At 41.5% G+C, this 17,483-nt stretch overlaps 2 protein-coding genes across 2 annotated transcripts in view; one reads left to right on the forward strand and one right to left on the reverse strand.

Moving 5' to 3' along the window:
• Positions 1–312: 312 nt before the first annotated feature.
• The window catches only part of NDUFAF2 (NADH:ubiquinone oxidoreductase complex assembly factor 2), a 354,445-nt gene continuing 337,274 nt past the window's right edge, over positions 313–17,483 (reverse strand). Inside the window, exon 5 of the mRNA XM_052670480.1 lies at positions 313–328. The gene's annotated coding sequence lies outside the window, so the exon portion shown is untranslated. The remainder of the gene's footprint in view (positions 329–17,483) is intronic.
• Positions 9,886–17,483, forward strand: part of LOC128074290 (uncharacterized) — a 497,996-nt gene continuing 490,398 nt past the window's right edge. The window contains exon 1 of the mRNA XM_052669992.1: positions 9,886–10,717. Coding sequence (XP_052525952.1) covers positions 10,154–10,717 — 564 coding nt within the window. The 5' untranslated portion in view covers positions 9,886–10,153. The remainder of the gene's footprint in view (positions 10,718–17,483) is intronic.

Here is a 17,483-nt window from a genome sequence, read left to right on the forward strand (position 1 = left end):
CAATTACAATTACTGGTTCTCTTTATGCCTGCAGAGTTTATAATTTTTGTCTTGTCCTTACTAGCTTCTTAGTCTTCGAGAGTTTGATGCCCTGTATTCTACACAGCGGACTTTCTGCACTTGGATTTCTACAGAGTGACAGTCTGTCTCCTTTCTTCTAATCTTCCCAACTCGTCTGTCTGTTGGGTGTCTCTTGGTTTTGCTGTCCGCACATGGTGCACTAATACAGTTTCACTTTGCATATATTAAAAAAGCTGTTGTTCAGCCTGGTTGATCTTTGTACTTTGCTCGACTCATTTGTAACTATGATAGAATAACAGCTGTTTATCTCAATTAAATTGTCATTGGTAATTAGCAGCTACCTATCACTATTATTCAATTTCCTCTGCTGTCCCCTTCAGCTATTTTCTATGCTATTTTTTCACCTGATTTCCGTGAAAAACATCTCAGTATATTCAGCCAGCCCTGCCATATATCAGTTGCTGTCAGGCAAGGGCAAATAGACAACTATTTACTTTCAGGTAGCATTTGAACCTGAGGCTTCAGCTCCTCTGTTACAGATCAGAACACATTGGAAGGTACCTCCTTAAAATATATTTAGTAACCTCCTATTTCAGTATATACTGTACCGTAATATTCAAAGTCTATCCCACAGCAGACAGACAGGCTACAAATAGCTGAGAAAAATGATACAAATTTAATATAGATCTCCTATTGCAGAACTGGCACGGGCAAAGAAGAGTGTGGTTATCCTTGTGACAGCAACTAGGTTTTTGGTTGTTTTTTTTTTTTTTTTTTTTTTTTGCAAATTCCACTAAATCTGTTGTTTAGTTGGCAGCTTTGCTTCTGCAGTGACTTCTTCCTTTTTTCTTTTTTTTTGGTCAACAGGACTTACGGAAGAACTCATGGAAAGCAGATAGAAAAGCAGAAGAGGAGAAACTGTTCTTCTCCTCTTCTCTGAGAGGTACATAGCTCCCTGGAAAAGAGGAGCTCTGGATCTGGATTCAAGAAGAACCTGGCTGGAATGATTGCTGCATGACAGGAAGCCCCTTAGGAGAGCTCTGTGAGCCCTTGTGATTTCTGAATGCCAATGAAGCACAACATGAATAATCTCCCAGTACCAAAGGGAAAATAAATTGTAACAAATAAAAGATAGTATAATTTGTGTGAAAGCACACACAGCCTCTGAGAAAAACATTGCTGAAGAACTGTTCAGTGGTTTCTGATCACTGTATTCAGAATACTGTCCTTCATTGTACAGCAAGCATATATGTAACAAATGCAAACACCATTTGCTAGGCTTGGCATGTGTGGTGAGTTTCTAAAAAGAAATAGATTTTGCCAGTGTGAATCAAGTCTCGTGTGCTTTCAGTCTTATAACAACAATGATAATTTCTTTAAAACTCTGTAGCTGAGCTGGTGGAACACATCTTTCATTTCAGCACCTACTTCAGTTTAGGGGTATAGTTCCTAAAGTGCAGGGCAGTGCTAAAAAGCCATACTTAAAACTGCTCCATGCAGGCTTATGGGAATGTTTCCTTGTTTTATCTTATATCTAATCCAAACTGGAGCGCAGAGATTGTGCAGAGATTTGTACCAGCCAGGGTCAGTTTAGTGTGAACTATGAAAATGTTGTATAAGTAAAGCCCAAGATTCATCTGGAAGGTGTTTGATATGCTAAGTTAGAGGCTTGTGTAGCACTGCTTGTTATGACTTGATATGTACATGGCACCAATGTAAAAAAGAGTGGAGACAAACTTTAGTTCTTCAGACAAATAGCAGATGCAGTGATGTCACTTGCGCTATTATAATCATCATGAGTGCTACACTAGATACACAGAAAGTTGATAAGAAAAAGCATGAAACATTTCATTTCTTAGCAAGGTTTCATAAGACATCAAGCCTTACATGATCCGGGGACATGTGTCTGTCTCCTCAATAACCTTCCCAACTAATAGACCTCTTTCCATCCCTTTGCTAAGCAGGGGCAGAGATGGAGTAATGGTTGAAATAGGAGAAGATACTGAGAGCAGAGGAGATCTGACAGTTAGCAAGGGCAGAGAGAGTTGGTGGCTCCTGAGAGAAGAGTGAAACAAATTGGGGCATTTGTACTGTAGAGAGGGTTTAGGAAATAATGGAAAATAACGATGATTCAATGAACCTTAGAAAAGTATCACTTTCAGACTGAAACATTGCCTCCTTGCCTCTGACCTGTTTTGATTTGGAGGTGGTTATTGCTTGTGCAGATCAGGTGAAGTAATATGAAGTCCCCAAACCTACCCATTTTACTGAACTGCATCATCTTGCTTAAGAAAAAATAATACCTCTCCATTTGAAAATATTTGTATTTGATCTTTAGACCAACCACATTACTGGTGTTGAATTGTTGGCATTGTCTATTTCACATACCTTATGCTCTCAGTATGGTTTCAGTTGCTGCCACTAAATTGACCTCAGTTGAATTCAATCTTTGATCTGAAGAGAAGATCTGTCTCCTGCATGTAGGGAATTAAATTATCTAAGAAAGTTTTGGATACAAATATTTGGTGGAACAGGATCCTTGAATAGCTGCCTTTATAACTGCCTGAGATATCCACTACATTTAAAGGACCTGTTGCCTGACAGATACAGTAGATTAGCCTTTCTAAATGTTTTTAGAAGTAATAGATTAGAATCAAATTAAGATCTGTATTCAAATGAGCTTTTCAAAACTTGTGTAGAATAGTGTTGTTTTTTCAAATGTGGGAGAGATTCCTTCTCTTCAAGGGATAGCTGTAAAGGAGCCATATGTGGGACACAGATCTAAATATTCCTCTTGTGTAGGATGCTCACTTGGTGATCAAAGACATTTCTGGTTAACAAATTTAAAGTTTGCACCTCTCTCTAATTTAAATCTGAAGAGTCACTTAAATGCCAGTGGTGCCAATCTGTATTTTTGTTGCTTCTGTCACTTGCTCGTGTATTTTATAACCCAGATGTGCCTGGCTTATGAGTGTTGTTTGAATATTATTTGAGTTTGCTTATGTAAATAAGGTTAATTAAGTGGGAAAATAGTCACTCTAGAAGTGTTTGCATATGTGGGTTACCACTTTTGCCTGGATTTTGCAAGCAAGTTGCAAAATCTGATCATCACGTAATTGGTTGATGCAGCCTAATTATCATACTTATTCAGTCTTTTTCTGATTTCTTTTAAGCACTGTTTCATTAACATCTGCTGCAATGTCTGTGGTATGATTGATCACTTCTGAACATAACTGGACCATCTTCTTTTGCTGATAGGTTTTAACTACAATATCAAGAGACAATTCTCTCAGAAGCATCTCTCTGGCTAGCTTGGACTAACTGCTGCATGGATTAGGTGGGGATGGATTTGTGGTGCCTGTGCAGATATTTGTTGTGGGGAAACAAGGAGAGAAGGAGAGAAGGAGGCTGTGCAGAGAAGTTGACCTTACAATTGTGGTGCTTGAGCAGCAGTTTTAGGCCAGTGAAGCAGCTGCATCCATCAGAGTTAAAGAGCTGAAGTCAGTTTCATCTAAGCGCTGAGCAGGATAGCATATCTGAAGATACATATAGCAGAAACTTCTCTAGGAAGTGTAGTCTGACACTTGCTACAAAGATCACCACAGTTAATCAGATCTTTTCTGTCTTCCACTTTGCAAATATATTCAGATGCTCTTCAATCACTAACATTTCTGTTTAAAAAATAAAGAAGTAACTTAAATCTTTCTTAGTGATTTTTTTCCCAGTGAGAACCAGGTTGTTCAAGGATCCACATTAGGAGATTAACCTACCTGATTACAAAATTACATAGTCTACATCTCTTTCAGCTGAAGCTCTTTGGTTGTATTTATTCATTCTCTCACCCTGAGCTCCACAACCTCTTCTCTGCTCTTCATGGTCTCATCCACAGTTTTAATTCAGAAGCAGGCTGAACAGGTGCAACTTCATCTGAAGTTAGATCATTTTCCTTTCTTGATTCCTTGCTCATCTTCTTTCACTCTTCAACTTGAACATGCCCCTCCATCTGTCCTTCTGCTTCTAACTTAGTCTCTCCATGCTGTATGATTGCTGACTACTCTGTGCATCATCCATCTGCGCAGGCTATCTGGTGGGGATCTGATGAGAAACCTTCTCCAGCAGCACCACTGCCCAGCTGTGGTTTGAACAGAGATAATTCAGTAATGACCTTACTGGAGGATGTGTTGTGCTGCTGTGGTTGCAAATGTGTCCAAAGCTGTGGAAAAAAAAGTGCTTGGATGGCAATGATGAATACTGTTTTCATGCAAGAGGCCTTGTCTCGGCTGCCCTGCAGCATATAACACTCACTTTGCATTGCAATCATCTGGTTTTTCTCCTGCGTGGTATGGGGAACCCACTCTGCCAGGGCAAAGCCAAAACATCATGGCAACAAGCACCGGTGCAGCACTGCCAACCAAAGGCATGTCTGTGCATTCAGCAATGAAACTACTGGCAATTGGGTCAGGCTATTACTGGATGGTAAGAAACACAAAGTGCATAAATACAGTGATAACTTTTGGAAAGTAAAATAAAGTCAGCTTCTAACAATAATAGTTCCTTTATACTCTGGATGGTAAAAGAAACCATATTAGAACTTCACTGAAAGAGATGAGGGCAGCGCTTCAAAAGTCTGTCTTGAATGCAGAACATGTGATTGAAGGCTAATATATATTATGTAGAATGACAATTTTCATGTCATATAAAATAGATTCAGTTTAAAAGATTGAATCAAAGGCTTGTAATCAAAGGCTATTTTAGTATATATTGCAATTAAATCAAGGAACTATATGAAAACTTTCTGAGTAAATACAGCAAAAAAATTATAAATATTTTACAAAACGTTGGGAGAAATGTGTATAATAAGTTATTGGGTCATATCTTCCATTCTGCTGCAAAGGTTTGCATCAATGGCATTGTGCTGCTGTGACACAGAATTAACTTGCGTTGGGCTTTTTTAGTAATGAATCTTAGATTGGAATAGAAACAGAATTAGTAAACCCACAGAATCATAAGAAGATAAAACCTTTTATTTCAGTTGGCTCAGTGCCATGTTAAAGCTTACCAGATTCTTTCTGATGCACTTACGAGGCTTCTCATTTAAATGATTGCTGTTGTCTCCATATTGGAAGACCTTCTGACTCATAAACATTTCTATTCTTAATCTCATACACATGCTTTAATCATTGGCTTTGTAGCTCAGAAATAGTTGATAATATGAAACTATTTCATATTACATATTTAAAACTTCATCATATTTAAAAACTTTATACAAATCCCTTTATGTACTGCAGAGAGTAAATACACTGACTAGGGAAATTTGTGGCTTAAGAGTTTCTCAAATTTATTCTTAAATGGAATGTTCCAAAACATCAAAGTCACCAGGGAACATATATGTCATTGACTCTAAAATGCTGAGCATGCATTAGAAAATTCTATTTCTTGACAAGCAAATTGTAAGTGCAGTGTAAAAGCTACCCTGAAGCTGCATACATTACCAAAGAAATGTAGCCCCTAATTTCTCTATTCCAGTATTTGTAATTTAGCCATGAAATCACAAAAATTTTATTCTTGCAATAATACATTTACAGAAAATATGGAAAATAAGCATATTTTTTGTACAATGAATGAGTGATTTGAAAAACAATGGTAAGTTACTTGGCCTACAGGAAGAAAAGTTCATTTTATTATCAAGCATTTTAGATCTGACAAAATACTAATCTCTCCTCTGTTTCTAACTGTATTTTTCTTCTATACGTAAAACTTGTGAACTTAGTTGTTTTTCTTTCTTTTGACTTGCTAAAATATACTTAGTAAAAAACACAGCCACGGAGAATTCAAATTAACACCTTTAGATCGTTTTAATTTTTTAATTTGAATAACACATATTAAATAATATATATCTGCATACCTATCCATATTCATCTGCTTCAAATTGCTGAACACAGGCTGGCCAAGGTCAGAGACTACAAGAGTGGCTCTGGGGAATAATAGCAATGAGGTGTTTAAAAAAAAAAAAGGGGAGGAAATTAGGGGGTTCCAGTAGAACTTTTTCCACGGAAAATATCCTCTTTGAGAAAAACGATTCCAGAATTACTTTAGGAAGAATGTTGTTATGGGTATATTGATTTGCTGAGTAAACAGACAAGGGGAAAATTTGGGTCGTCATCAGTATGAAGATATAAAGTATCCTTATGTCTCTGCTAGATCATGGTGATTCCGTATGTGCATAGGATAAGAGAACTGAACACTTCCAGGTAAATATCCATTTCCTTAGCAATCGAGAAAAAAAAGACCAATCAAGAAAAGAGCAAGAAATGGAAGGTCTGTTCTGCAGGCCCAGTCTCATCACCAGAACTGTAAGGAGAAACATTTCAGCCTACATCTCAAAAGCATGATCTCTGACACATTCAACTGTATAACAAGTTAGTCTTCAAAACTGGTGCTTTTGGTAATACAAGAGTAAAAACACCTTCAAAACATCTGACAGCAAGTATTCTGAAATGCACAGAGCTCCACTGCCTTTAGTTTTGTTTTGTTTCAAGAGAAACTTTCTGTTGATTCCGGTAAACAGACTGTTGTATATTACAAGTGAGTACTACGCATTTTTAAATATTTTGCTGTATTCGTGCAGTTAACTCAGATCTCAGAGATCTCCCTTGTTATTATTCAGGAGACAGCTGTTGCTCTTCCTGATGACAGTCCTTAGAATATCTCACTCCTTTGAAGATGAACTTCATTGAGGTTGATCAGCTGTTATGTCCTATGCTTGGCTGGGCTGGTCCATTAGCAGCTCCTTGAGGCATGAGTCTCAGCTGGACACTGGTTAACTACACATCTCCATTTAACTATGAACTATCTTTATCCACTGAATTCAGTATCAGTTTGTACATTAACAACCTGACACAAACATCTTGATAGAATCCATTCATTTTACTCATTACCACCCTTTGATTGGAAACAGACGTGATGGTGTTCCACAGTACTGTGTCATAATAAGATTGGCATGCTTGAGATACAGCAGAAGGGAAATGGCAGATCTGGAGCAAGGAGAGAAACAGCCTGGAGGCAGCAGAGCTGTGCAGTTCATACAGTGACTCGAACTAGATTTCATTGGTAATGCAAACTTGCTCTCTCTTGCTCACCCTGCACTCTGGCTTCAGGGCAGACGATGAAGCTGAGAGGTGGTGTGCATTGAGAAGCTGGCTCACAGGCCCTGTACTGCCTGAATGACAGATTGTGTCCATCTGCACATCAAGATGCTGAAAATACAGTGCTGCTGCTACAAGAGTTCCCCACGTGGGAGACTTTGTACTGAGATGGCCTTCTCACTGGGATAACACTTGCAGCTCCCTCTGTATGTCAACAAGAAAGTCAGTGCTGGCGCACAGTAAAAAGTATCTAATATATACAGGAAATACACAACCTCAGAGAGCATCCTCGGTTTTTTTAGAAATCAATGAGAAAGGCAGCAATCAGCCCCTCTAAATCTTCCCTACAGGCCTGAGCATGGTCCTTCCTACTTCACCACAGGCACTGCAGCAAATGAAACATTGGCCTAAGTGATGTGAATGTTGTAGGAGGGTTGAAAAGTGCTTGAAGACAGTCAGCTATACTTTGCCTTTCAACTCCCTTAGTGTAAGTCACTACCTTCACAGATAGCCAAGTGTAACATCTTCAAAGGCCTGTGCCTATTACAGATTACGGAAAAAGAGAGAAGAAAACATGTTTAAGACACCATGTAATACAATGATTTTGGCCAAAAGCAAAATCTTTAAGAGTATCTCTTCCAAGGACTGTTGCTAATATTTCCAAACGGGACTGCTATCATTATTGAACTAGGTTTTACGTTCCTTTACCAGAGAGGAGAATATAGGTCTCTAAAGTAACGTATCTAACTCAATACCCTTTGCATGCCAAATTGAATTTCCCAGTTATGCTATCTCCAGTGTGAAATCTAATCCCTATACTGAGAATATAACCAAGGCACCCTGACATCCAGCCTTACACTCAATTCCCTTGTATCTGAATTAACTCCAGGCTGCAGCATATGCTTTGTGGGCCTCTAAGGACTGCTCTACACACCATGCAATCAACTGTGTGCTCCTCCATTTGCTACCTTCCATGCTTCTCAAAGATCAATATCCAAACTATTAGTCCCATTAGACAAAGCAGAACTTCATGGATCTTAGAAACTAAGGCAATGTTCATTTCTCCAGGGGCCTCACTCCTAACACAGGGTAAAATATCTTCATGCCTGTACTTAAACTAACAACTTCCTTCAATAGGTCTGTTATTCTTTAGACTTTCATTAAAGATGGCATGCCACATGTGCTTGGCATGCACTCCCTGTATGCCCACTAAGTCCTCTGCAGTTTCTCAGGATGAAAGGTGTGATGCAGTGTGCCCTGCCAAGCCCTCCAGCAGGCACAGTTGATGTTTTTCACTGCTTCAGCTGGAAACCTTTCTTTCAAAGATTAAAGGAAAACATAACAGATGTAATTGTAGTCCAAAGTTTCTAAGGAAAGTTAGCTTTTTGAGTGATTTGCATCAGTCATCACACATGAAGCTGCATGTTTAGCAGAGCTCCCTTCTCACCAGTGAAGGCAACAGGCAGCAACTTCTTCAGGGATGAGCACAATAAGGCACCAGGGAAGAGGCTTGAAGTTACGCATCCCCTTCTCTTCAGTGACAGAGCAGTCCAGGGCGTGCTAAATAGAGTGTGTCAGTTGGCAGTAAATTTCCACACTTTTGTGGATCTAAATAAATCAGACTTTACAATGTACCCCTTAATGTAACTTTAATGCAGTTTTTGTGCATTTATTCCCTTCAGGTGAAGTCCTTGTTATTAATATTGTCCATTGGCAAACAAAGAAGGATTTCCTAGAAAAGAACCTTGCCAGCTGAGGAAAATGACTTGCCATCGTTTCGCCAAGCTGTTCTGTTTGCTTTTTTCAGAGACGTATGAAAAAAAATCAGAATTATATGTCTGCAAATTTAATTCTATAGACAGTGTCCCTTTTTGCAGTCTTGCAGTGTACCTGTTAGCTTCAATGACTGTAATTACAAATTGCAGAGAGTGTGTGCAGGATTAATAGCTGCTAATTTTTATCGATGAGTTCTAAACTCTTATCCAGCTCACAGAACTGGCTTTTACTATGCTTTGTTTTACTTGGTTTTGTCTGAGAAATCTTGTTAATCTTATCATACATGTAGGTATTAATAACAGCTACATTGGCACAGACGAGACCTAGGCAGTGTTTCAGAATTCTGTGTCTGAGTTGGTGCAGTGTACAATACTTGTACCTTGCACAAACTGAGAGCTTCGTCTCCTGGGAGCTGATTACAGGAGAAGATTAAAAAAAACCTGTCTTCTACAAACACGTTCAGAAGCAATGGATGGCACCTGCAAGATCAAGTCAGCATGCATCTGCTCAGGAAAATATTTCCCAATTAGAAGGCCGTTGTCACTGGTTACAGCAGAAAATCTTTGGAAATGCTGTACATGGCCACATACACATCAGTGTGTATATGTACACATATTTAGAAAGACATATATCACAGAATCACAGAATTGTAGGGGTTGGAAGGGACCTCCAGAGATCATCGAGTCCAACCCCCTGCCAAAGCAGGTTCCCTACAGCAGGTCGCACAGGTCGGCATCCAGGCAGGTCTTGAACATCTCCAGAGAAGGAGACTCCACCACCTCCCTGGGCAGCCTGTTCCAGTGCTCCGTCACCTCACTGTAAAGAAGTTCTTGCGCACATTGCTGCAGAACTTCCTATGCTGCAGTTTCCAGCCGTTTCCCCTTGTCCTGTCTCCACTCACCACTGAAAACAGTCCGGCCTTGCCATTCTGCCCCCCACACCTTGGATATTTATAGACCTGGATCAGGTCCCCTCTCAGTCTCCTTTTCTCAAGGCTAAACAGACCCAGTTCACTCAGCCTTTCTTCATAGCAGAGATGCTCCAGGCCCTTCACCATCTTTGTGGCCTTCCGCTGGGCTCTTTCCAAGAGATCCCTGTCTTTTTTGTACTGGGGAGCCCAGAACTGGACGCAGTACTCCAGATGAGGCCTTACCAGGGCAGAGTAGAGGGGGAGGATCACCTCCCTCGACCTGCTGGCCACGCTCTTTTTAATGCACCCCAGGATGCCATTGGCCCTCTTGGCCACAAGGGCACACTGCTGGCTCATGGCCAACCTGTCGTCCATCAGGACACCCAGGTCCCTCTCTGCAGAGCTCCCCTCCAGCAGCCTCATCCCCCAACCTGTACCGCTGCATGCGATTATTCCTCCCCAGATGCAAGACTCTACACTTGCTTCTGTTAAACCTCATCTGGTTTTGTTCTGCCCAGCTCTCCAGCCTGTCCAGGTCTTGCTGAATGGCAGCATGGCCTTCAGGCATGTCAGCCAATCCTCCCAACTTCGTATCATCAGCAAACTTACTGAGGGTGGCCACTATCCCCTCATCAAGGTCATTGATGAAGATGTTGAACAAGACCGGACCCAGCACCGACCCCTGAGGAACACCACTGCTTACAGGCCTCCAACCAGACTCTGCACCGCCAACAACGACCCTCTGCGCTCTGCCAGTCAGCCAGTTCTCAACCCACCTCACTGTCCACTCATCTATCCCACACTTCCTCAGCTTTGTTATAAGGATGTCGTGGGGGACAGTATCAAAAGCCTTGCTGAAATCAAGGTAGACTACATCCACTGCTCTCCCCCCATCCACCCAGCCAGAGACAGCATCATAGAAGGCTACCAGGTTGGTCAAGCACGACCTCCTCCTTGTGAACCCGTGCTGACTACTCCTGATAACCTCCTCTTCTTCCAGTTGTCTGGAGATGACATCCAGCACCAGCTGTTCCATCACCTTTCCAGGGACAGAGATGAGGCTGACTAGCCTATAATTGCCTGGATCTTCCTTCTTGCCCTTTTTGAAGACCGTAGTGACATTGGCTATCCTCCAGTCTTCAGGCACCTCCCTCGTCCTCCAAGACCTTTTAAGATGATTGAAAGCAGTTCAGCAATCACCTCTGCCAGCTCCCTCAGCTCCCGTGGATGCATCCCCTCGGGTCCCATGGATTTGTGAACATTGGTGTTGCCTAGGCACTCTCGGATCACCTCTTCCCTGACTGAAGGGAGGTCTTCCATACCCCAGATCCTCTCACTAACCTCCAGGGTCTCAGATTCCCGAGGGGGAGCTTTTTCACTGAAGACAGAAGCAAAGAAGGCATTCAGTATTTCCACCTTCTCAGCATCCCCTGTTACCAGAACACCCCCGTCACTTAGCAGGGGAGCCACATTCTCCCTAGTCTTCCTTTTACTGTTAACGTACTTAAAAAAGCCTTTTTTATTATCCTTATCCCCTTGCCAGATTTAATTCCAGGCGGGCTTTAGCCTTCCTCGTCGCATCCCTGCAGGCCCTGACAACATTCCTGTATTCTTCCCAAGTGGTCAGACCCTTTTTCCACATTTTATGGGCCTTCTTTCCTTTGAGTTTGACCACGAGCTCCTTGCTCATCCACACAGGTCTCCTGCCACCCTTTCCTGATTTCTTCCTCACAGGGACGCACTGATCCTGAGCTTGGAAGAAGAGCTGCTTAAATGCCGACCAGCTCTCACAGGCCCCCTTACCTTTTAACACCCAATATTATGATTGTGTGGTTAAAGAAGACTCAGTTATCACTGAAAAGTGAGGACACTTCTTCATTTTAGGCATCCAGCAGCTGGAAGAGGTATCTAACCTGTCCATAACAGGTCTTAGGGAGAACAGGATTCTGCAGTGAGACTCAGTACTACTAGCAGTATAATGGGAGAAAGCAGTCACCAATGTCTATGGGCAGAATGGGTAACAAAAGTAGGGATGGACACCGGTCCTCTCAAGGCTGTTCATGAATATTATGCACCAACTACATAAAATCAGCAAACAGCACTAGGTATGCACTAGGAATGTAACATATTCTTACTAGAGAGTGTATATTTCCTATTATTGTTCATTTGTAGTGGCCCTCTCCACCTAACCTTTAACTAAAATAAGCATATGGTAGGTTAAGTTCACTTCTCAAAAATAAATGAATCCTCTAAGATAGAAGTGGAAATTGTAATTGGGTCTTAGGAGAAAAAATTGCTCTGGTAGGCTGGAAACAAAGAAGGAGAAACTCCCTTCTCTGGGTATTCTGTGAAGTAGAATCTAACTTTGCAAGTATGTGGAAAACAGCTTGGCAGGTCAGAAGTTTGGAACATTTAATGGACATTGTCCCTGTAAGTTCAAAGGGCGGCACAACTGCAAGGACGCTCTAGAGACCAGCATGGATTTACTCAGACCAGCATTAATATCAAAGTTAGATCCAACTAAATAAAGTCTGCTGAGATAGAGATGGTTTTCTGTAGATATAGAGCTTCTCTATGAAGTTTTAATGTTAAAAATGTAAAAGAGATACACTGAGGCAAATCTGAGAGCATCTGCTCTTACCAGAAGGAAAGAAAATCTCTTTGTTCTTTAAATGCATTATTATCATCCTCGCTTCCAAACCACCTCAGAAACACTAGTCCCAGTGCTGCTTATCTTGCTCAGACACATGAAATCCTTCCACAGGCATGTGAAGCTTTTTATGGGAATGCAGACAATAAAACAGACTCTACAGATCTGCTGCACTTTACCCCAGAGTCCTGTCTTGTTCTGGGGTTAATTTTGTTCTGCCTATGGAGGCCAGGATGGTTAGCAAAGCTCAGTGTGGGCACATAAAAAAGAGGCAACTGCTCTGAGCTGAGGATACTGAGGCTGAAGACAAGCAGCAATGGAAGTGGACATAATAATACAGCAGGTGTCACTAATGCATTAGAGGCTACTTGGCACACCAGTCAATTAGTAATTATCAGACACACTGTGTGGTATGCCACATTTGTCTTCCAAAATTAAAACAACTTCTGTTATTCCAGATCTGGCACTGAGGATAGAAAGAGAGAGATAAGTATGATGGAGGTTGAGCTGCAATGACCAGCCTTCAACTGTTCTTGACACAAGGTGCTGGAGTAGGAGTATGGGACAACATTTATTTTTCTACTTCTTGAATAGCTCCACTGTTACGCTCCTGGGTGACAGCCTTTTGCAGAAGAGGATACCTGGGACCTTCAGATCCTCAGATTTATCTAAGTGCGTGGAGAAAGGAGACACTGAGCTTCTGACTCTTGAAGAGTTGCATTTCCCTGCCCCACTGATAGGCAGACTGAGCACTTCTGATCAACAACATTAAGCAAAGAAACCAAAGGTGACAGAATGTTGGATCTGGGAGAAAGAAGCTTGGTTTGCTTAATGTTTAATCAATTAACATTAATGATTAATGCTTAATCAGTTATTTCCCTCTGTCACTTCACTGGCAGCAAGCTGGACAAGAAAAATTCTGTCAGGGTCAGCAGATTGCCTGTGAGGCAAAGAGTTCATTTGCTAAAAGTTTCATCAGCTGAAACATATGATAATCTGCACCGCACACATACACGCAGGTAAACTGCATGGAGGGCAGACAGATTGGCTGGTCCCCACGTGAAGCACATGCTGCCTTGCTGGGAGCTCAGTGTGCAGCTGCAGAATGAGCATACATACCCACCCACAGGCATACGAATATCAAATGCAGCTCATGGTAGATAACAGCAAAGCTTAATGCGCTTACCGCATCCCTTCAAAACAGTTGCATTTTTTTTGAGTCAACTTTCCAGGTCTTTATAAAGAATTTTCAAAAGCTGTATTCTTGTGTCAAGCATAGAGCAACTGCTCTAGGTTTCCATGTAAATTCAAGATAACAACTGAACATGGTGTGTCTGCCAGCTGTGCTGTCACTGTCTGTGGAGGAACAGTGAAGGTCTGTGTTAGTTTGAGACTCACAAAAAGTAATTCATTATGCATAATGGTGGTGTTGGCGGTGCATGCCAAATGGCTAAATTTAATGTAGCATACAGTTTCATTAAGGCACAACAAAATTAATCTCTCCCTTCCCACCAGGAGGTTTAAACAAAAGCAATGGGGAAGGAGATACATGTAAAAAATAGCAATTCATTAATGAAATGAAGACATGTTAAATAATTAGGCTTGTAACAATAGATTAGAGGACTAAACTAATCCTTTTATTTTCAGTACAAATAACCTTTTGCTGGGTGTTGTTGTGTAAATGTAATCTTAAGTGTCTTCTGATTTCCTTCCAGGGAAGAGATGCACATGCAGATCAAAACAAAACCAATAGTTCCTTTTAGTAACTTCATCCTGGTTTGCAGACAGTGCTTATGGAGACCATTTGCATTCAAAGCCAGTGATTTGACTTCAGCCTCCTGTGGAAAACTGCAAGTGAAAGAGTTAACTCAAGGAATCAAGAGAAGGAGCTGCTCCTATACTGGTGTACAGTAACTCATGTAATTAATAATACAGAAACTAGGAGACCAACCCAATTCAACAGTAGGATGGGGATTTCTCCTGTCTGATTAGTGATGGTAGGTAAAAGGAACAACAGTCTTTCCTTAATAACTCCTGTCTATGTTCCCAGAATCACAGAATTTTTTAAACAACAGTATATCCAATCAGTATAGATGCTGCTTGATTAAAAGCGCAAGGGAAAGAGAAATGTTTAAAAATAGCCTATGTTGATTCTGGATAAGAAAATCTCAAATGCATCGACCTTTGAATTAATCAAGTAATCAAGAAACTCCTTGCCCTTCTGTACTTCAATTTTCTAATTTAGCTGAACACAGCTGTAGCCTTTTGTACATTTTCTGTTGATGGCTCTCTCAACAATGTCCCAGAGGGAAGAAATCCTCCTTAGCACTCAGCAGTGCTGTGGACCTTGGGAACAAGGTGAAGCCAGGGTGCAGGGAAGCCTTTGAGAGCCCTGCAATGACAGCCCTGGGAGCAGAGAGCTCCCACCCCAGAGTTCTTCTGTAGACCACATCAGGACACTTTTGAGGCTGCTGAGAGCTGACATCTCTGTATGGACAGGAGACTGAAGGAGAGTGGTCCTGTTCCATATTACTGGAGAAGCACCTTGCCTGTATCCCATCAGACTGAGATGGGTTGCAGGGATGGCAGCTGCTCCTTTCTCACCAACACTGGTACCTGTTCAGACTCCCAGATCCCATTCATAGAAGACTACATAGGAGTTCTGATTTAGCCCTCAGATCTAGGTTCCTGAAGAGCTTTTGAGAGTAGAGGGTTTGGCATTCACCTGTATTCATGCATCCCAGACTAACGCATGGAGGTAAGACAAAGAATGCCATCAAAATTATGTCACTCCTAAAAAGCATACTATTTAGATGGAGTTTATTCTACTGGATGTAAGTAATGGAGCATTGATGCTCTGCACTAACATTTTGACCCATGAAGCACCCAAAACAGGAATGTTGGTTTAGAATCATGAAATCATAGATGGTTTGGGTTGGAAGGGACCTTTCTGACCATCTAGTTCCAACATCCCTGCTATAAACAGGGACACCTCCCTCTAGACCAGGTTGCTCAAAGCTCCAGCCAGCCTGGCCTTGAACACCTGTAGGGCAGGGGCATTCACAGCCATGCTGAGCAACCTGTTCCACTGTTCTACCACCTGCAGCATCCGACGCACGGTCTCAGATGTGAATGATCCAAATCTCTTATTACAAGTTCTCACATCACATATATACATTCACAAGTTTCCTTTTTTTAGCTTTTCCATCTGCCCTTATAACTTTCCCTTTGCATGTCAAAAGAGTATTCTACAGTCACTCCTTAATCATGCATGTAGGCACTTATCCAATCAGAGCAATGAGCTGTTCCTTTTGCTTTTTCTTTTCTTCTAGGGTGTCCTTGGTTCTCATGCTGTTTATCTTGCTCTACAGTGAATAGTCTTTCTTGTATTCCCACAGCCACCCTCACAGTAAATAATTTCTTCCTAATATCTAGTCTAAATCCATCATCTTCCAGTTTAAAGCCATTTCCCCTTATTCCCTCATGGTATGTCCTTATGTAAAGTCCCTCCTCAGCTTTTCTCTAGGCCCTCTTCAAGTACCGGAAGGTGCCTTTGAGCCTTCTGTTCTCCAGGTTGAAGAGTCTCAGTTCTCTCAGCCTGTCCCTCTAGGGGAGGTGCTGCAGCCCAGATCATCTTCTTGGTCCTCTCCTGGAGGACATTCACATAGCTTGTTGCCCTTCTTGTGCTGGGAGCTCCAGAACTGAATGCAGTACTCCATGTGGGGTTTCATGAGACCAGAGTAGGGGGCAAAATCACCTCCCTCGACCTGTTGCTCATGTTTCTCTTGATGCAACACTTCTATGCTTCAATATGCTGCAAGTGCACATTGCTAGTTCACATTGACCCTTACATCAACTGACACCCCCAAATCTTTCTCTTCAGTCTGCTCTGAAACCACTCTCCACCCAGCCTGTATCTGTGCTTGGGATTGCCCCAGCCCAGATCCAGGACCTTGCACTTGGCCTTGCTGAACTTCATGACATTGGCATGGGAACACCTCTCTAGCCTGTCCACGTCCTTCTGGATAGCATCCCTTCCCTCTGGAGTGTCAACGGTACCATCATCTTGGTGTCATCTGCAAAGTTCCTGGGAACTATTAAGATAAGGATATGATTACTTTAAAAAACTCAACCTGTATATGAATAACCTCGCTTCTCAAAGTGACTCTGAGCATCGGGAATGGAAAATAAGCTTGTAAACAGAGTATTGCAACAGGTAGCAGGGCAGAATCATCATGCTATTGGAAATTTATCCTATCTTGGTAGTAGGAATCCTACCTTAGTGGCAAGCCTGGACACCAAAAGAGAAGGAAAAGTCAGAAGGCCTCAGAAAAGCAGCAGAGCAGGTGGGTGCACCCGCCGCTGTAATTGTTTTAGGGCACTGATCCTCCTTAATCTACTGTCATCTGTACCCTCACTGATTTAAAGGGAGATATATAAGTTAAAGTACCTTGGTATTACTGCCTAATGCATGTCTTAGAAAGCAGTGGCATATCTCCTCCAAGTCTTTAAGAACAGAAGGGAAATATTTCACCAAGTCTTTAAGAAGGGAAGGGAAATATTTCAGGTATCTTCATTATTTAATAGATATTATGAAATTGGTACACCTTTTTCTTTTCTAGCTGCCCTCTTATCAAGCAGCCTAGGAAAAGTACACATATATTTGATGAACTGGCTTTGGTAATGTTGTTTTAGAGTTAGGTGACAAGTACTAAAATGAATGTACTCTCATGTAATTCCTGAAGAAGTCATTATGCTCTTTGTTATTGCTTAACTGGGGATTTTAAAGGTACGTGTGAGGAGAATATCCAGATATTTTTTTTTTAAATCTTTTTTATTGAATGGTGTTGCTTGTCATTAAACTGGCTCTGTATCTTCTGTATAACTCATTAAACTAAGTGGGCATTACACAGATGATGACTAGAAAATTCCTGAATTCAGAGGTAAATTTTACCAGCTCATGCTTAGCAGTCAGAAGTCT

The sequence above is a fragment of the Tympanuchus pallidicinctus genome, unplaced genomic scaffold (genome assembly GCF_026119805.1).
Source record: "Tympanuchus pallidicinctus isolate F22 unplaced genomic scaffold, pur_lepc_1.0 scaffold9, whole genome shotgun sequence".
Classification (NCBI taxonomy): Eukaryota; Metazoa; Chordata; class Aves; order Galliformes; family Phasianidae; genus Tympanuchus; species Tympanuchus pallidicinctus.